Source organism: Culicoides brevitarsis, chromosome 2 (genome assembly GCF_036172545.1).
Source record: "Culicoides brevitarsis isolate CSIRO-B50_1 chromosome 2, AGI_CSIRO_Cbre_v1, whole genome shotgun sequence".
NCBI classification, from domain to species: domain Eukaryota; kingdom Metazoa; phylum Arthropoda; class Insecta; order Diptera; family Ceratopogonidae; genus Culicoides; species Culicoides brevitarsis.
The window spans coordinates 23,866,572-23,887,678 of record NC_087086.1 but is presented as its reverse complement, the minus strand read 5'-3'; the positions used below and the strand labels follow the sequence as shown (position 1 = coordinate 23,887,678).

Here is a 21,107-nt window from a genome sequence, read left to right as displayed (position 1 = left end):
TTATCATTTTTTTTTAGTTATCAAAGTTAATTTGCAAAAAAATGTTCTTATAACAAAAAAATATTATGTGCCGCTCTTAGCTCAATGGTAGAGCGAGTGACTGTAGAAAGAGAACTGTAGAAATCACTAGGTTGCTAGTTCGATTCTGGCAGAGCGGAAGTTTGTTTTTTTGGTAAGTTCGTAAAATATTTTGCAAAATTTTCGATTCAGGTGGAGTGGTTGTATGCTGATTTGATTGAAGATCATGAGCTAAAAATTTGCGTTAAAAATTTAGTCAATTTTTTATTCATTTTGTGTTGCGACTTTTCGTTAGAAAAGCATTAAAAAGACAAATCAATTTGGTTTACGAAAATATAAAGTAATAATTTTTTTTATAATTTTAATTTTCGTAAAAAATCAAAACTTTTTCAAAATCATCTTATCTTTTTTTAAAAATTGACTGAACAAAAGACTCCAAAAGACCGCAAATCAAAAAATTTCCCGTTAATCTTGCAATGCGCTAAAACTACACACTACTCGAAGACCAGCTGCGAATCTTCAATGTTATGTGCCACAGGTAGAATCATAATAAACACTCACACATCGCTAAATTTCATAAGCCTTGCGAGAGTATTGGTACAAGTTAGTTTTTTTTTGCTACAAGCAACAAACGTACATACATAATTTGGCTGGGAAAATCTGACAAACGACCGTTTCTCGGGAAAATTCGTTTTCTCGCACGAACGGCTGATACAACTCCCCGAGTATCGCCGTAGTATCGTAAAGTGAAAACGAAAGCGATATCCTCTCCACAAACAAACACACACATCGATAATTTTCGTTATAAACAATTGGAGACCGTAGTATTTTTTGTTGTTGTAAGCACATAACGGCAGCAGAAGCTGAGCCACCTCTACAGTTTATGTTGAGTGAGGTAAGATTGGAAATGTGCGGTTTGCAGGAATTGAAGGTCAAATTATTTTTTTATGCGTTGGACTTTGGTGAGGCTCACAAAAAATCTTTTATTCGCTACAAAATTTTTTATTCACTACAAAATTTTAAAAAATTATTTTTTTTATTCCAAATATTTTTTCAGGAGATTTGTTTTAATTTTAATGTAATTTTCTCTAATTATTTTATCAAATTTAGATGACTTTTGTTTCTTCGATTAGGAGAAAAAGGCTTTTCACGCAATTAAATTCCATACCAATTAAAATCATCTTACTCGAGAATCCTCTTATTGAATTACGTCTAGCCTAAGCATTTACAGATGTGATAATGGAGCAACATTTTCGTCACACATCTGTAACACACACACACAGAGCACGTAAGCAGACACAAACACTATTAAAATGCTTTCCCGGAGACGAAATCGCAAACATCGCAGCACGAGTGGCACAGGAACAGGACGAAGAGAAAGATAAAAAGGGGAGCATTAACGGCACAGTATGGCATCGCTTCGTTTTCGTTAAAAACCCCCCGCCGACTTTCGATAGACGTACGAAGTCGCGTGCCGAACGACACTTTTTCAGTTTTCTCTTTTTCGAAATAAATTGAATGTTGGTAAAAACATTTTGTTCAGTTGCAGTGCGTAGGCGGTTGTCGTAAGAGGAACCACCACGTGCTTTTATTATATTATAAATTTTTTGTAACTGATAATATATACTAAACGTTCAGAACTACACACAAACACACACACAACACACAAAAACACACCATATCGCTACACTACATTTCAATAAAAATACAGAGAAAAGCAGCAAAAAATATCATTTATACATTTTTTATTATGATTTTCTAATCATTATATTATTATTAACACTCCACTGAAACTTCAACAACTAAAACGTGAAATTTAAAATAATTAATTAAAAAATGTCGCGCAAAAGTACAAGTAAAGTGAAGTCAACTCGCATCTGCTGATAACAAAATTAAGACTTTTTTATGTCAAATTAAAAAAAAAAATCAATTTTTACATAAAATAAAGAAACAAAAATCGCTATGCAACAGTGAAAGTGCTACGACAATAATTTTTGTAGTAATTTTATGCAAAAAAAAAAATATCTTAAAATAGAAAAGAAAAAAAGTAAATATGTAAGAAAAATATAATTTAAAAAAAAACTTGTGAACGACGACAATAATAATTAAATATAAGAATATTTTAACCATAAATTTAATAAAGTCTAAAATAAAAGAGCAGGATCAATATATTATTATGTAAGGAGACAAAAAAAAAAGAAAAACTTTGTCTCACACGTCCCATGAAAATAGTGAAAAGTTTTAAAGAGTGATGTTCTTCGATTACTTATTTTGTAGAGAATTTCATAGAAAAATCTACCTCTGACTCCCTGAAAAGAAAAAAAGAAAAAAAACGCTGAGAAAAATAGTATTTTTATCCAGCAGCAAAGTTACGTGGTCTGTGCTACAAGTCGATTTCAAGTCAATATTGAGGCTGCTGTACGAGCAACGTATACATTTTGCAAAGGTATGTAAGTTATACGATGGCATCTATTGAACAGACAAGGTTAGCATTATAAATTATGGTAAAGTGTGAACTACGGGACATGTTAGTGAGTGGTTTCAAAAATTAAATACAAAAGGGAATAAAATGAATGACCGAAAAAATTAGAAAATTGATTTTTTGTTCCGTTTCAAGGTTATGCAAATATGATTTTTCGTGAAGTTTATGAAAATTATTTAGACAACAAAGACAAATACTTGGTGAAAAATAATTTTGAATTTGTGAAAAATTTCTAATATAAGTCTATAAATATTAATTTTGACTTTCCGGACGTTATGAACAAAAAAAAATTTAATTAAAAAAATAATTTTTTGATTTTTACTATATATTATTTATTTTTTTTTACTATTTTTTTATTTTATAAATAAATATTTAGGCCGTTCCAAATTTTTTCCGATGTTTTTGTCCCAAAAGATTTTTTTCAAAATGGGGGGGGGGGCAAAATAAAAAAAAAAAGTTTTGAAATACTGTTTCATACAAAATGCTAAAATTTTAACAAATTTTTTTCTTTCATGAATATTTTAGATGTTTTAATGGTATCTACATTGAGACTCGATGATCTTAAATTGATCTGAAAGTATTTCAAGTTAAAAATTTTAACAAAAAAATTTCATAAAAAAACCATCCAAAATTTTGGAAAAATAATTTTTAGGAAATATTTTTAGAGAAGAAAATTCATGTAAAATCTCGATTTTCAACACAAAAAATTTTAAAAATTGAAAATATTTTAAAAATTTTTTGAAAATTCCTTGAAAAAGTAAGGAAAATGACAAAAAAATGGTCAATTTTGATGAAATTTTTAACTTTTTTTTTTTAGCCCCATTGGATTTTTGACTTTTGAAATGGGGCAGGGGACAAAAACATAGTATAAAATTTAGAGCGGCCTTAATTTAATTAAAAAAATTATACATGAAAAAAATGTTTTAAATAAATTTTAAATTTTATTTTTTAAACGGGATAAATTATAATTTAGAAGTTAAAATTATTTACTTACAAAATTTATAAAATTGACCTTATTTAAATTTTTTCACTATTGTAAGGGGTAAAAATTGAAAATCTAATGTTGGAAAATAAAATTATGTTGAATTTTACCTAATATATACTTTTATTCGCTACAAATGTATTTTAATATATAATAATTATTTGTAAATTAAGTGTTTACACGCTTATCGCACACTTCTTGACGGAGTTTTTATCATTTGACCTCGACTTTGGCACACTCTAACAACAATTTATACACAAAATATAAAAAATAAATGTATGAATCACCATACCAACAAAGCTTTATCAGAGCAAAAAAATCTCCAAGTGTTCTTCTTATTTCATTTTCAAAACAAAAATCAACGATTATACGGAGAGCTAGTAAACAAGACACAATTTCCTTCCGTTTACCATGAAAAATAACACCAACTTAACATACCTTTTGTCGTAGTAGTGGCACAACGAGGTTCATCCCACGCACTTTTTATTCAATAACGTTGGCCAGCAGTTATCAAAGAAATGAATGAAAAAGCGAACGCGTAAACAAACCTCTTGTGCAAATGTTTGCTCAAAAATTAATGGTCATGCAAATCGATCACAGATAAATATTGAAAGTTCCTCCCACAATACAAAATATTCGCACCGGTTTCCTGGCAAGACACGTGTGACCGGTCCAGCTGTACGATAAAAATCATCAGACACAATCGTTGTCGCAGTAATAAAAATAACGCAATAAAAAAAAGTTCTTAAGCTTACATAAGATGTCCAAACTGCCATTAAATGGAAAAAGTTCGTCGTGTCTCGCTCAACAAAAAAAAAGTTCCTTCATCATATGCAAGTCTTGTTATTCGATTAGCTAAATAGCTCATCACGCATTATTGTGTTAGAGCCCTTTGTTCGCGCGCTCATGCATCATTAGTGTGACAAAGGTTTAGTTGATTTGTAATATTGTCCTTTTATCGTCACTGATTGGAACATAAATTAAAGGACGATCAATAGAACTCATTAACGATTTATTCAAAAGATATCTAAACTTTATTAAAATCTGGTCTGCTTGGTAACCACAAGTCAAATGTTGTCCAAATTGAGTTCTAAGCAATATTTTTTTTATCTTTCCTAACTATAAGTATTTTCACGAGTTAATGTTTTCCAGGAAGTTGCGGGAATATCTAAAATTGTCACAAAAATTTTGACAAGGATCGCTTGAGCAAATTTGTATTAATATTACTATTTCCTACAAAAAAAACACATGTTTAGGTATATTTAATAATATTTAAAAAAATGAAAAGTATCAAAAAATCTAAAAAAAATAAAATAAAATTTTCATGTTTCATTAATCAAATCTCTCAAAAACCCGATTTTTCAAAAAAAATAAATAAATTAAATTTTTTTGTGTAGGAAATAATTTAAAATTCAACTACAACAAAATTTTTCATGTTTCAATCCTTAAGTTTTTTTGTGATAATTTTGGACATTCCCGCAACTCGAAACAAAAAAAAACTTTTTGACCAAAATCCTTTTTATTCAAAAAATCTACAAGACAAAAAAAAGGTATGAAATGCAATCAAGTGTACAAAAAGGGTTCATTTAATTCATTTGCACACAATACAAAGTGAAAACTTATAAAATCAAAAAGTATCATATTTTTCGTTACACCTTCCTATCTACAGTTTTCCTCTAACAAAAGTGGAATAATAAGATTTAAGAAGCAAAAGTATTCAAAAAATAAAGAAAAAAAGGCAATCAGATAAACGCATTAACAATACAATAAAACACAAAACTTTTTGATGGGTCCTGACCATGATCAATCATTGTCTGAGTATATATTTTGAAATTTTTCCATTGTCCACGTTATTTTAATTCCATTTAGAATTTTTAATGCCTCTCTGTTATCATCGTTTTTTTGTACAAGCACCAAAAAAACATCATTAAAAGTTTTTTAGAATTGCATAAGCGCATAACAGGATTGATAACGATTGAAAAATTCTCATGCTAAGCTGCTTTTCCACACACAAAAGTTTTGTTCATCATTAAAAGTTGACGAGGGTTTGAGTTTATTAAAAAAAAATTCGCGTTGTAAAAAAAAAACTACTAAAAAATCTTTTTCCCGATTTGACCAAAAATGTGATAAAAAAAAATGTAATAAATTTTTTGGCAGCAATGATTAATTTATTTTCTCATTTTTCCAATCAATATTTGTGTGATTGAGACTTTTTTCTGTACACTTGCCGTGAAACGAGAAGAAAGAAATTGTACAAACAAACAACAGGTTACAGAGCTCTTTCTTCGCATCTGCAAGTCTTGCCTCGAAAAAAAAACTCAACAAATACGCATGCGGCAATGCCATCTCCGGCAAACACTTTTCATTTGGTTAGTCGCTTGCTTGACTGAACATTAACTGATAAGAAAAACAAATTGCACGGTATGTTGTTATGTCGTTAATTTGCGTTTTTTCACGAACGATTCGGAGACATCTATATATATTTGATTTTTTTTTTGTTTTTGAAATTGAAAAGTGAAAGTAAAAGTGGTCAGTTTTTTATTTTTTTATAAGTCCAAGAAAAATTGAAAAAAAATACGATGCAAAAACCTCGTTCTCGATTTTTCGCAATAATGTTCAAGTGTCTGGTGAAAAAATAGGGCTATATTTAACGAGAGACGCTTTTAAAGGATTCTTGTTGAATTATTATTATCTAGAGAAATGTTTACGTTCCTAAGGAGAATTAATGATAGATGAGAAAAGTTGGTCGATTCAGAGGAAAATGTTTACAGAATAACAATTTTTAAATTGCGAAGAATTTTCCACTATTTCCTTTTTTCAAACACTTTTGAATAGCAGATAATATCCCTTTTTCCTAAAAAAAAATATAAACTTTTTTACATTTTTTTCTGTTTTATTTTAAATGTTTATGCCAACCATCATTCACAAAGATCATAAAAAAATTCGCTGGTATTTCAATTATTATTTAATAAAGTCAATCTGATCTTTGTTATCTTTTGCGCTACGCTACATTCTGTTATACGCAGAAAATCGTTAGTATTCTCTGCTAGTTGTCACGCCGTTACGAGAAAATAAAAGAGCGGAGCAGCAAATTCCGATCAAAGTGGAAAATATGCAAAACAAAAAAGAAAAAAATTAAAATAATAATCAAATAAATAAATTCTTTCGTGTTTGTTCCATTTTTTACCACATTTCAAATAATATTGGAAAATGCGGCCCGTCGACTTGCTAACAATGAGGCAGTCAATAATATAAATATTCTAGGTAATTTTTAATCTCATTTTAATATTTACGCTTAAATGGGGTTAAGAAATTCATTTCAACTTTTTTTTTTTTGCTTTTTTAGTTACAAAAGTGAACACAAATTTTTTTTTTCTAATCGAAAATTCTTTAATAAATCAATTTTTCAAATTCATAAGAGATATGAAAACAAAAATATGTTTATAAGGAAGATGCGGGAAAATAAAATTTCACGTCAATACTTCACAATATTTCTATAATGATTTATAATTTATAAAGTTCTTGGAAATTGGTCTCAATTTTAGTATTCAGTCTTAAAAAATCTTCGATGTTATTATACCAAAAAAAAAAAAATTTTTAACATCACAATGTATACAATGTACAACAAAAATTTTTTAAAAATGTACTAAAAATATATTTTTATTAATGGAAACTTCTTAAAAAATATTTGGAAAAAAAATTTACAAATTTACTGAACATATTTAAATTTTTTTTTAGCTTTTTTGGTGCATTTCACAAAATTTTTGTAATCTTGTGAACTTAAATTTGTGATTTAAAAACCAAATATCTACTGAAAAACAATATATTTTAAGAATAAAAAATTCTTAAAAAATATTTGGAAATTTTTTTTCGATGTTTTCTGATCATTTTTACAAAATTTTTGAACATTTTTGGTGTATTTCACAAAAATTTTGTGATCTTGTGAACTTAAATTTGTGATCTGTGAACTTGTGATTTTGTGAAGTTTTCACAAGATCACAAACTTTAAATGGCTGTAGCGTAAAAACTAGACGAGGTAGGAGAAAACTGATTATATATTCTGAAAGCTGATGAAAAGGTTTACCAAAAAATATATTCCATTTGAAATTATCATTATAGAAATTTTACATTTCACATCGCTGAACCTTGTGAAATCACGTGAAATCACAAGGTTCAGCAGTGTGAACTTATATGTCTGGGAAGTAGAATTTTTCAAAAGAGTATATTTTTTGGTAAACCTTTTCATCAGCTTTCAGAATATATAATCGGTTTCCTCCTACCTCATCTAGTTTTTACGCTACAGCCATTTAAAATTTGTGATCTTGTGAAAACTTCACAAAATCACAAGTTCACAGATCACAAATTTAAGTTCACAAGATCACAAAAATTTTGTGAAATGCACCAAAAAAGCTAAAAAAAAATTAAATATGATCAGAAAATTTGTAAAATTTTTTTCCAAAATTTTTTTAAGAAATTTCCATTAATAATATATATATTTTTAGTACCTTTTTAAAAAATTTTTGTTGTACATTGTATAACTTTGTGATGTTAAAAATTATTTTTTTTGTATAATAATATCGAAGATTTTTTAAGACTGAATACTAAAATTGAGACCAATTTCCAAGAACTTTATCCCTTTCCCGGGCCAAAATTTTTTCGATTTTTTGCGCGTTTTGAAATTTCTCTTAAATTTTAAAGACCAAAATTCAAAAATATTTTTTTGTTGAAAAGCTTGAACCCTTGGCTTTCAAGTACAACTTGAATTATTTTAATAGCTGAACTTAAAGTTATTGAAAAATTAGTTTTTCCAAATTTTGAAATGTCCTCCTCTGTGGACAAAACCGGGAAAGGGATAAATTATAAATCATTATAGAAATATTGTGAAGTATTGACGTGAAATTTTATTTTCCCGCATCTTCAAGGTATTTTTTTTTAAATTTAAGAATTTTTAAAAACTTTGTTAACAAAAAAAGTTTTTTTTTTGCTTTTTTTTTAAAGTTTTTAAAAATATTTATAATTATCGTAAATGTTAACAACTTCTTACCATGATCAATATTTTTTGATTCGATAATTTTAATAATTTTTTTAAACTAAAAATTTATTTAGGTACCAAAAAATTAGGTTGTTTTATGAAACAAAATTATCAGACAATGTTCTTATTTATTAAATTTCTTAAAAAAATAAAAAATAACGGAAGCTAATCTTTCATAAAGCTCTTAAGCCTTTACTCTGTTAGATTTTTGACTTTTTAAATGAAATGGAGAAAAAGTATTGAAAAACTCACAAACGCAAGCTGAAACTTTTCTCGTTACACTTGAATACACTTTCAAAAAAAAAAATTATAAAATAAATTCGTTTCTGAGAAAAAAATTATTCGTGGCACGTGCCACAGAATTTCATTAGTCATAAAATAACTGTTGGTCTTCCATACAAATCAATCACACAAACAAAAATACACGAGCAATCAAAATTTCTTAATACAAAATGCTTCAAATCCCTTAAATAAAGGAATATTTTGTTGTTTTGTATCTCTCGTGAATACATATTTTCTCATTCATTTAGGAAATTCCATGAAAAAAGGTTTCACCGGATTAATTTAGTCTGCACACAAAATTGTTAATAGAAAAAAAGGTTTTTTTTTTATTTGAAACCTTTTATAACCGACATATTACGAAAAAAAAACTTTGAAAAGTGCTTAACGTATTTATAAAGGCAACGTCAGCTTCTTTTTATCAAGTCCAGCTAAAACTGAGTTTTAAAAGAGATTTGAACGAATATATTTAAATATTATTGATTTTTTCTTATGAAAAAAAAAGATATACGACGCCAATTTCATCTATTCAATTCTTTTTAAACAATTTTTATCCAATTTCCTCTTTGAAATTCGTTCTGCTTTTTGAACAACGACAAGACAGAAACGAATATAAAAGGAATCAGGAAAAACGTGTGTGTGTCAATTCAAGGTAAAAGACAATATTGATATATCGTTAGTGAGGTATATGAGGGTCGATAAAACTTATGAGCAAAAAAAGAACAACTCAAGGTTTTTTTTAAGAAAAAAAATTTAAGAAAGTGTCATGGGAACGGACATTTACTTTATAAAAACTTTATTCAAACTTGGAGCTTCCGACCGTGTTTCTTTTTAGATATAAATATTCAACGAAAATGATTGACAGAAACCATCAGTGATCTGTTCCACCATTCAACTCATCAAAAGCTTGACCTTGAAACACTTTTCATTTCCCATTTTTCGTTTTCAGACATGTTTATTTTTGGCTTCAACGATAACATTACGCGAAATTTTCCCTATTTAAGTACTTTGATAATTCTAAAACTAAAAATAATAAGAAAGTTTAAAAATATTTGACACGATTTTCTGCATTAAACTAAAAAATTGCCTTGTTCTCTATTTTAAACAAATCTTGAAAGAAAATTCGACCTGTCAGTTAAAAACAAAAATAAAACCTTGTCTTATATTCTTATATTCTTAACCATTATTAATATTTAGGGCAACTCGGAAAAAATCGTTGCACGATTTTATTTATTCATTTATTTATTTTTTATTTTTTTTTTATTAAAAACACGACACACTTTTTTTTTCTTCTTTTTTCACAAATGCACTTTTATCCTGTAAATGTAAAGGGGAAATCTTCAGACACTGTTAAGTAAAATCGTCCTCTTGCTCTGCGTCTGTTAAGAAAAAAAAGTTTAGCAAATAAATTAAGTTTAACAAAAACTCTTACCTTGCATAAATTCCAAACGTGTCAGTTTCGTTTTCATCACAAAGCCCTATTTCGTACAAATCATAAGGTCCCTCACATTGCTTGCCAATAAATTTATTTTCTGGATTCAGAGCGGCCCGAAAGTACTCAACTGCCTTAAAATGGCTGCAAAGAAATTGGGATGGGTGAATACCAGTTTGAACTGCCGGAAAGTAGCATCCCGGCATTGGACTTTCACCTCCCTTTGGAAAAATTATTTTATTTTTTTTTAATTTTAACGTTAAAATAAAAATTTCTTACATTCGGATAAAAGTCTTGATGTCCCAAATCCCAGTCAGCTCCAATATTCGTTCTGTCCGTATGAATCGCTTGAACGAATTGCGCATCTGTCGGATCGAGTCTCTCATTCGGTGGATTTAATTTCTTCTTGGCAAATCGAGGTCCTGCCGGATCAAGTGCAAAAATGGCATTCAATCGTCCACCCAAAGCAGCTCCCGCATAACCCGATACATGAGATCCAAAACTGTGTCCTACCAGTGTTACATCATTCAAATGCATGCCTTTGTTCTCCGTCGCCGTAATAAATTTGGCCAATTGATGTCCGACTTTTTTGGTATTTTTCGCGGAAATTGCGTAACTTTGCAATGCCAGTCGATTCCAATCCACAACGCAAATATTTGTGTCATGGTACAGCAGATAGTCGTCGATTGTCTCGTAAATCCAGTTTCGATCTTTGCTGTCAAACCATCCGTGGATGAGAAAGACCAACGGAAGACTAAAATTTATTTTTTCCGTTAACGATGGGTCATTTATGAGGGTTTGCGTATACTCGCGATGCTCTCTGTTGACACACCAGAAGGTGACATCCTCTCCGAGAGGTTTTTCGTCTGCTTTTGTCACGGATAAGAACGAATTAAGCGAAGCCGTTAGAAAAGAATTTATGCGATTGTTCCACGAATATTCAGGATCGATGGCCTGAACAGCGGAAATTGTCAGGCCGAATAAAATTAATGCGCAAATTGACATTTTTAAGGTGACTTTAAAGGGCAACAGCCTTTTTTACAATGAGTAACACCGTCGAGCATGTACTTATATTTGTAACAAACTTTTTTGATTATCAACTGTTTGTTTGTATTTGCTTTTATCATCTGAGGCCGTTTCAAATAAAATTCAATAGTAGTATTTAATACACCTCAAAAAAATACCAAATGGAGCAAAAATAAAATAATTTTTAATTTTTGCGGTATTTTTTAAAATTTTTTTCTTGTAAATATTTAAATTTATGATTTCTTTTTTTTCATACCGAAAAATTCGTTTAAAAAATTCTTTTTTATGTTATTAATTAATTTATGTTATTAACTTTTTAATTAATTTTTTTTCATATATGAAAAATTCACTGAAAAATTAACGAGAACTGAAAAAAAATTTAGATGGAAAAATTTGGTTAACAATTAAGGTTAACAATAAAAATCATTTTATGAAGAAATTTTAAAAAATTTCTTATTTGGATATTTTTATACAAAATTTTACTTGAAATTTTATTTTTGCCTCCATTTGAAGTTAAAATTTTTTTTGAAACATTTATATTAAATTTGTATTTGAACTGGCCTAACTACAATAGTAACATCAAAATTGCTGAATTATTGTAAATAGAATAGAACTTATTCCTATCTAATAATTTATGCCAAAAATAAAAATATTTTTGGGTATTATGCTAGTGTGACAATAGCTAGTAAAATGTGTTTTATATCAACGGGCTATAAAAATGTTAGCAAATCATTAATTTACATATTTCAAACTAATTTTTTATCGAAAAAGTATAGCTAATCGTAAAGTGCCAAAAATAAAATTTTGACAAGCAATTTAATGATACGACAAAATAATCGCTTTTCCCTCATTTCTAATTATAGACACCAGTAAAATCCCATTTTCTTTGTTTTTGACAATGAGACGGGCCTTAATACCTAATTATTGATCTTACTTTGTTGTTTATTTTATTACTCAAAGCATTAACACACACAAAAACAGAGAAAAAAGAAGGAAAAAGTAACTTAATCTTTTTCTTTTCCTTTTATTTTTAGACATCTTTGAAGAGTGTGGCATGAATTGATGGAATAAAATTGTCTACATTGGAGAAGAAAAATATGACATCGTCGTTGTCTTCTACGGGACGTAACAATTATGTGAGTAATGTGAGTGGAAGTGGTAAAAAAGCAACTGAAGATGATTTTGGCCGAAATTTATTGACGTCAACGAAAAATCGGTAAGTAACTTGCGACCTCCTTGAAATATTTTCACCTCAAAAAACTGTTACATTTACGTAGATCGAATCGCGCATCAAGTCTTGCGCTCCCCAACTATTCGCTAATAAGTCTCCTGGATAAGGAGCAAAATGTCCTCTATGACACATTGAATTTGACACCACCCGCAACGGCAAACGGCCGACGTCATTCGTCGTCATCGCACTACTTTACAGCTGAAATTGAACACCATCATCGAACTCCCAGTCCACCGGTGGTGATAAATCAGACAATTTCCACTACGAGCATCATTACGTGCGGCAACAGCAGCAGTGGCAGCACAAATAGCACAACGAGCACCGTAATTGCTTCCAGTGGCAAAAACATCAAGGGTGGCTTAAATAATGCCCCGAAGAAGCAACGGCCTGATCCACTCCCGTTAGTTCCTCCGCCAGTGCCAAAACGCACATTCCCGAGCAAATATCATCCGCGGCACCAACGATCTCCGCGCGAGACAATGAATTACACGAATCCGTCTTATGAGCCGACGTCCGCAAATGGCGCGAGTTACACGCAATATTTGACGAGCAAAGCTTACGGATATCCACGAAGTCCGTATGGGACCGATATCTCGCCCGGCAGCACTTATTCCACAAAAGTGCAGCATCACAGCTTGAGTGATTTCGATGACATCGGCGACACGGACGACTTGGTGTTGTACGACAAAAAGACTTATGTGGATTCCAACAAGAGCTCGAGTGACTCGAATCGCTCGCACGTGACCATCGACACGGGATACATGTCGGCCAATGAGACAGAACGCTCAAGTGTTTACACAGCAAACACCTCGGCGCCCCGTTCCTTCCGCAGCCGCTTCTCGTCCGAAGATACGCAATGCTCGTTAGACAGTTTCACATCAACGGAGTTACAACGAACTGATACCACAGATTCCATCACGAACTACAATGATTCGCCCTTTTCTACGACAAAAAAGAATGTCTTTACGTTCGATCGGAGATTTTACGAACGCAGCAGCAGTGCTCAAAGTGAAGCCAGTGACAGTCCAGGACCGATGGGACAATCACGTCGATTACCGGCACTTCCAGCTCGAAAGGCACAAAAACAGATGGCACGAAATCGCAGCATGCCCCCTACACCGCCCATCAGACCTTCGCTCACGGCCGAGGGAAAATTACTCCAAAACGGGCAAACTTTGCAGGGTTTTCAAGAGCAAATCAACAATGCGAAAGCCGCATTGGAAGAAGGAAGTGAGCCCCCGAATTTCATGGTGCGCGAACATAATCCGTCATTGCGAAAAATTCACGGATCCAAGTTGAATCAACGTCAGGACTCATCTCTCTCGAACGATTCGTACTCGCTGACATCGTCGCCCGGCTACTCCACAAAAAGCACAATGGAAATTCCTCTGTTGCAGCACGGCAGTAAAATATCGCGCACCGACACGCCACTTACGGAAGCGCATTTGCGACAACAGCAGCAAGACACTGACAACGGAGACAATCTCGGCCCAATTATCAGTGCGAAGAGCATGAAAAAGAAGAAATCTGTGCCACCCAAGGTGAACATAAGGCAAGATTCCAGCATCTCCAGCGATAGTTTTAGTCAGACATCTAGTCCAAGTTACAACTCGAAACAGCTGATGGAGACGCCGTTGCTTGCGAATGCCGCCAAACTGAACACCATCAAGCCCAACTTTAAAAATATCAACGAAATTGAAAAGGCCAAAGACGAAACGGACTCTAATGGGGCAATTATCAAGAGTGCATCGACGCCAGCGAGTCTCCAAACTATCGTCCGCTTATCAAATGGCAGCACAAACATGTCCCTGCAACATAAAATACTGAAAAAGCGAAAAAATTCCAATCCGTACATCACGCGTGGCAGATTGAAATTTAGATTTTGGCAGATTTTTATAAATATAATTGCGATAATTGCGATTTTAGGTGAGATTTTGCCCCAAAAAATTTTCTAAAATTGCTTCAAATGAAAATCAAAAAATAAAAGATTAACATTTTTCATAATTTCAATATAGAAGTAACAAAATTCAATAAAATATCAGATCATTTATTTTAATCGTGAAAAAAAGTTTTTAAATTCTCTAAAATGGCATTTTTTTAATTTGAACTAAGGCGCCATCCATTTACGGCGTCGGAAGTTTGAGGGGGGGTGGGGGTCCATGAATTTCCGATGGATTTCGACGTAGGGGGAGGGGGGTAAAAGTATAATACGACGTCGTATAAATTCTCTATAATTAAGATTTTTTGTTTCAATTTGTCACTAATATTTAAGCGCTTCAAACTTTTTCGATCTGTTTTTTAACTTACTGAGTAAACATGTACAATTTTTCACAAAATTTCCATATAAATTTGAGCTAATTTTTAACAATTTTTCTTGAAAAAGGGGGGGGGGGTTATTTTACTCAAAAGTACGTCGTAAATTAGGGGGGGTCTTTATATTACGACGGTTTCCGATTATAGGGGGGGTAGGGTCAAAAAATGTCCATTTTTATCCGACGCCGTAAATGGATGGCGCCTAAGAAAAAATTAAAATAAAATTTCCCAAAACAAAAAATTTTAAAAATATAATTAGGTCACGTGACCTAATTTTTTTCATCTAAAGTTCAATTTAATTGAGTTTGGTCGTGTTTTGAATTGTTCAATAAAAATTATTATTTTCAATCAAAAAATGTCAATTTATTCCGAAAAAAAAACGATAGTGAAATAAATAAATTTAATCACAATTTTTACGAGAAATTCATTAGGTATTTTGGTAATTTTAATAAATTTTGGGTAAAAATTTGGCAATTTTATAATTTCTTTTGCTCCTTACTTCTATGAACTAATTTTTGGATATTGACATTCCCCATCGGTCTTTATTTTTGAGTTTCATTTGGACCGGTGTGAATATGAACTCAAGTGAGATTTTCATTATAGCTGGAATGGGAGCTTATTTTACAAAATATCCAATCATCAAATATATTAACAATACCGTGATAAAGACACAGCAGGAGGCTTTACCAACGCCTTTCATTGCAACAACGACTACGACGGTTGTGCCAAAAATTGAAGGTGAGTAAACTTGAAATATTTTCCGTGGAAATTTGCGATTTTCTATTGTTTGCCAACGATTAAATTACCATCTATTTGAACAGCTAATTTTTTTTCATTAGGGGTAGAGATAGACAAAATGTAAATACTAGTAGTACAGAAGAAAAGCGAGAAAGTGTAAAAGATGAAAATTATTTAGTGCACGGTCTATATTTATCTTTGTGAATTTTTGTTATCTTTTGTCTTTATCTCGATACTGTTCATTTTAAGGTTGTTTGCGTTGGGAAACGAATCGGAAACTTTTTAAACGCTTCTCGTTTGCTTTGTCATTTTCACAGATAATCCAAATCCAGCACCTGGCGTGTGCCTTCCAGTGATAGTTAAATTTTGTCAAAACTACAAAATCCCCTACAATTACACCGTTTTCCCCAATTACATCGGGCACTTTGGTCAATTGGAGGCGCAAGCTGCTTTGGAGCTCTTTGACGCATTGGTTGACGTGCAATGCTATGAACTTGTTCCGCTTTACTTGTGCACACTTTTTGTGCCGAAATGCGGGACATCGGGTGCTCCAGTACCGCCGTGTCGTAGCCTTTGCAACGAAACGATGCGACGATGTGGTTTCTTCTTCGGCGTGTTCGGTTTGGAGCTGCCCGACTATTTGACGTGCAAAATTTTCGGCGAAAGTGACGACCCGGAAGAGTGTATTGGGCGCAAGGAGATGCAAGAAGCCAAAATCAGACAAGATCATCCGCAGTGCAGTGGATTTTTGTGTGACACGGACTTGCGCGATCACAAAAGTGGCAAACCACTGATCAAGTGCATCCCAAATGACTGGAAATGCGACGGGCACGTCGATTGTGTCGACCAGTCGGATGAAAGTGCATGCGGAAGATGTGGCAATGACACTATTCATTGTGGCGACACGCGATGCATGTCTCGTCTTCATGTCTGCAACGGCATTATTGATTGTCCCTGGGGCCAGGATGAACGGAATTGCGTGCGACTTAGTGGACAGAATGGCGATATGGGCCGCGGAGTACTGGAAGTCTACAAACCGAGTGCCAGCAATAACGACAAAGGCGAATGGAAACCGGCATGCGTGCGAAATTGGGATTCTAAGACGTCGCCGACACTAATTTGTTCAATGCTTGGGTACCGCAGCGTCAATTCGAGCAACATGACAATGCGAATATCGAACCGGCCAATTATGCCTCCCAAGCAGGATGCGTCAAAAGTCATGCGAATGATTCAGAGACGACAATCGAATTTGTTGAAGGAGTTTACGAGTTGCACGTCGGAACATGATTATCCAGTGGTACAACTCACATGTACCAATTACGAGTGCGGCAAGATTCGCAACAAGTTCTATAATCGCCCCACTAAGAGAATTATCGGAGGCAAGCGTTCGAATCCAGGTGACTGGCCGTTTTTGGCTGCGATTCTTGGGGGTCCCGAAAAGGTATTTTACTGTGCAGGCGTCCTAATTGCGGATCAGTGGGTTTTAACTGCATCTCACTGCATTGGAAAGTAAGAAAATAATTTTTCAAATTATAATTTCAAAAGTAAACAAATTTTATCTGATTTAGTCACACACTGCGTGACGTGAAAGATTGGACAATCCAACTTGGAATCACAAGGAGACATACGCACAGTTACTATGGACAAGAAGTTGGTGTTCGCATGGCTATCCCTCATCCGCAGTACGATGCATATATTGCACATGATAATGATATCGCTTTGTTTCAGGTAAAATTTTTGATAATTTTAATTTCTTCTAATTTCGACAAAAAAAATATAGAAAATATTGGTTTAGACCGCTCCAAATGAAACTCAAAAAAAAAATGTCATCAAAAATTACAAATTTTTGGTGTATTTTCATAATTTTTCAAAAAAAATTAATGAAAATTTTTCAATTTTTAGTAGTTTTTGTATTCAAAATCATATTTCGATATAAAATTTTTCTTAAAAAATAATTTTCATGAAAATTATTGAATTTTTTTTTCAAAAAAAAATTTGCGGTTATTTTAATAAAATTAATTTTTTTTCAATTTTATTTAAAATTTTTTATAAATCAATTTTTAATATACAAATATCAATGTAAAGAACTCAAAACAACAAAAATATTGATAAACGATCAAAAATTTTTAAAAAATTTGGCATTTTGTATGAAAAAAGTATTTCAATTTTTTTTATTTTTTTTGCCCCCCCCCCCCCATTTTTATTTCAAAAATTTTGGACAAAACTATTGAGTTTCATTTGGAGCGGCCTTAATTTAAAAAAAAATATTTTTTCTGATTTCAATTAAAATGCTAAAAATATTTTTTAGAAGAAAATTAAAAAAAACTATTTTTTAAGTTATTTTTCCGAAAAAATAAAAATCTCCCGAATCTAAAAAAAAATTAACGTTTTTTTTAGCTTGTCTCCCGAGTCGCCTTCCACGAGCACTTACTACCTGTCTGTCTCCCGCCCAGGAACATGCCCGAAATAATGGCTGGCACTAATTGCACCGTGATTGGATGGGGAAAACGTGAAGACAAAAGTTGTAAGTCATCTTTTGTTATGTGCTACTGTTTGTGATTCTATTTCTAAGAGGAAAAAAAGGCAATCATTTATCCCTATTCTGAAATTCAATTTAATTTCCGCTTTTGTCTAGCACGTTTTTTACGACTCAATCGATTCTCTCGAAGCATTTTACAGGATGCGCATGCTAGGAGAGACAATAACAATAGAACCTTTTCTTCTTATTTATAAAAGGAGAACAATAGCGATGCATATATGGTCTGAATCGTAAAAAAAATAGCTGAATACAATGAATTCAATGAACGAAGACTTTGGTTGATTGTCCACTTTTTTTGTTTTGTTTTTCTTTCATACAGCTGGAACCCCGCACACTGTTAGCAACAGTTACGAAGCAACCGTAAATGAAGTGACTGTTCCTGTTCTCCCTCGTGACTTGTGCAACGAATGGCTCGATATGCTAAATGTTACCGATGGCATGATTTGTGCCGGCTATTCCGAAGGTTAGTCGCTAAACTTAAATAATTTGTAAAGTCTAAAAAAATAAATATTATTAGGTGGCAAAGACGCTTGCCAGGGAGATTCAGGAGGACCGTTGCTCTGTCCATATCCAGGTGAAAAAGATCGATGGTTTGTCGGAGGAATTGTTTCATGGGGTAAGTTACATTTACATTTTTTTTTTGATCGCGGCAGAGAGAGAGAGAAAGATATTTCTGACACGCAATTCCAAGTGTTTGCTAAACTCAGGAGTCATCCATCTATTTCTCAAAGAAATCTCGCCAATGTTTGTGCAGTCAATCATTTTCTTGTTTATTTTATGAATATCCTCATTGTTCTTTTATCGTACAAGAGAATAAATTTGTATTTACTACTCACACTTTTTCGTCGATTGCGTCGAATTTTTTTTATATTCACACAAAAAAACTGTTATTCAATTCGACTTTTGTATTTAACAAAGAAGTAAACAAAAGTTTTTCGGACATTCTGTTTCGTATTTATCATATTTTTGTTTCGCAATAACGAATATTTTGCGGTAGTCAAGGACCTTCTTGACTTTCTCTCTTTTTTTATTATTCGTTACTTGCAAGATCGTATTTTTATTTATTTTGGCGAATAAATTTAATATTTTCGTTTTTTGTCGTATGAAGATTTTTAAATTGGAGGGAGAGGAAAAAAATATTTTTTTTTTTAATATTTTGTTTTTTATTTTTGAATGTTTATGAAGTATAAAAAATTATTCGAAAAAAATGTTGGTCACGTGACGTTTTTAGGACATTTTTAGGACGTAATATTTTATAGGATATGTCTTATTAAAGCAAATTTAGTTCATTGTAAGATTTTAAAAAATAAATTATTTTTCACGTTTTTTTTTTATTCAAATATGTTAGAAAAATTTTTATTTTTGTATTTCCATATTTTTTATAATTTTTTGTGAAAATTTAAAATTCTTTTTGACTGTTAGGCCGCTCCAAATTTTTTTCTATGTTTTTGTCCCCTGCCCCATTTCAAAAGCCGAAAATCCAATGGGGCAAAATAAAAAAAAAATTAAAAATTTCATCAAAATTGACCATTTTTTGGTCCTTTTCATTACTTTTTCAAGAAATTTTCAAAAAATTTTTAAAATATTTTCAATTTTTAAAATTTTTTGTGTTGAAAATCGAAATTTTACATAAATTTTCTTCTCTAAAAATATTTCCTAAAAATTATTTTTCAAAAATTTTTGGCGGTTATTTTTATGAAATTTTTTTGTTAAAATTTTTAACTTGAAATACTTTCAGATCAATTTCAAATCATCAAATCTGAATGTAAATACCACAAAAACTACTAAAATATTCATAAAGGGCCCAAATTTGTTAAAATTTTGTCATTTTGTATGAAATAGTATTTCAAAACTTTTTTTTTTTATTTTGCCCCCCCCATTTTGAAAAAATATGTTTTGGGACAAAATATCGGAAAAAATTTGGAACGGCCTTATTTACTTTTGAAATAAAATTAATGCTTTTGCAAGAATTTTTTTCGACAAAAATGTTTTTCTCAAATTTTTTTGTTCGTTGTTTTTTATTCATTTTTTTACGGGGATGACAAAAAATTAAAATATAAATCTTATTCGCCTTATTCTTTGTTATTTCTCTACCAATCGTAAATGATAAGCCTGAATCAATCAAATTTATGGAAAGCAATGACCTTCGTGGAATACTTTTGTTTCGCGAATGATTCAAAAAAATGTCTTGGTAACAATGTCCCATTTTGACATCTTTCTTTCGCAGGTATAATGTGCGCTCATCCGCGTCTGCCGGGCGTGTACGCCAACGTCCCAAAATACGTCCCATGGATCTTAACTCAAATGCACAAATACTCTGTGTCAACAACTGACATTCTGCATCTCTAAACATCTCAAAAATAATCTCTAAAAGTCTATTACAATAAAAACAAAGAAAATTTTACACAAAAAATGGTAAAATAAGGAGTCATGACAATAAAAATAATTCTACACAAGTGTAAGCAAGTATACTCTAATAATGACAATAAACATAAAGAAACTATACAATAATAAGAAATTTGATGTTAATATAGTAGGTATATGAAAAAGTCATTGTCCCTTTTTAACGCAATGCTTATTACCACAAAAAAATATGTAAGAAAAGACAATAAATGTAACTACTTCGGCTAGAAAGTACACACGAAACTGACGCACACACTGTCCAGTAATGCGCTTGGACGAATTTTGTATTCGTTACGGTCGTTTCAATTTTCCATCATTAATCATTTTTTCGTTAACGTGACTTGAAACATTAATTTTGCGTTTCTAAGATCTAGCAAAGTAAACAGTAGGATTAAATAACATCTAAGACATAGCGAGTGATTGATATTAATGTGTGTGTCTGTGTCATCGTGCAAACGATTTATAAATTTTAAATACAAAAACAAATCAAATCTTCCACATCTAAGAAATAATAAACATAGCTCAAGATATCGCAATATGGTTATTATGCGAAGAGGACTTGAAGAAACAGTTGAAGGGGCAAAACTATCGGAAACTTACTTAATTTATATGAAAAAGTTTTCACATGTTTC

At 31.6% G+C, this 21,107-nt stretch overlaps 2 protein-coding genes and 1 non-coding gene across 3 annotated transcripts; 2 read left to right on the top strand and 1 right to left on the bottom strand.

Moving 5' to 3' along the window:
* Positions 1–70: 70 nt before the first annotated feature.
* Trnay-gua (transfer RNA tyrosine (anticodon GUA)) lies at positions 71–158 on the top strand. Its single transcript is given in 2 exon segments — positions 71–106; positions 123–158. It is a non-coding gene; the product is annotated as a tRNA-Tyr (tRNA).
* A 2,206-nt stretch (positions 159–2,364) lies between these two features.
* LOC134828792 (uncharacterized) lies at positions 2,365–20,421 on the top strand. Its single transcript, XM_063841779.1, has 10 exons — positions 2,365–2,464; positions 12,286–12,467; positions 12,529–14,408; positions 15,399–15,533; positions 15,851–17,042; positions 17,102–17,261; positions 17,931–18,057; positions 18,392–18,535; positions 18,590–18,688; positions 20,300–20,421. Exons 2-10 carry the CDS (start codon positions 12,349–12,351, stop codon positions 20,419–20,421), a joined length of 3,978 nt encoding a protein of 1,325 aa, XP_063697849.1. The 5' UTR covers positions 2,365–2,464; positions 12,286–12,348.
* Positions 10,106–11,230, bottom strand: LOC134828793 (lipase member H-like). Its single transcript, XM_063841780.1, has 3 exons — positions 10,505–11,230; positions 10,226–10,446; positions 10,106–10,172 (listed from the first exon to the last, which is right to left on the bottom strand). The coding sequence occupies exons 1-3, from the start codon at positions 11,228–11,230 to the stop codon at positions 10,106–10,108; spliced, it is 1,014 nt and encodes a 337-aa protein (XP_063697850.1).
* Positions 20,422–21,107: the final 686 nt, after the last annotated feature.

Excerpts from the sequence above, each read along its gene's own strand:
- LOC134828793 (XM_063841780.1), bottom strand. The coding sequence starts at position 11,230 with ATGTCAATTTGCGCATTAATTTTATTCGGCCTGACAATTTCCGCTGTT. Across the intron at positions 10,447-10,504 it reads ATCAAGACTTTTATCCGAAT|GGAGGTGAAAGTCCAATGCC; the intron begins GTAAGAAATTTT and ends ATTTTTCCAAAG. Across the intron at positions 10,173-10,225 it reads ACGTTTGGAATTTATGCAAG|ACGCAGAGCAAGAGGACGAT; the intron begins GTAAGAGTTTTT and ends TTTTCTTAACAG.
- LOC134828792 (XM_063841779.1), top strand. The coding sequence starts at position 12,349 with ATGACATCGTCGTTGTCTTCTACGGGACGTAACAATTATGTGAGTAAT. Across the intron at positions 17,262-17,930 it reads ATGATATCGCTTTGTTTCAG|CTTGTCTCCCGAGTCGCCTT; the intron begins GTAAAATTTTTG and ends CGTTTTTTTTAG. Across the intron at positions 18,689-20,299 it reads CGGAGGAATTGTTTCATGGG|GTATAATGTGCGCTCATCCG; the intron begins GTAAGTTACATT and ends TTTCTTTCGCAG.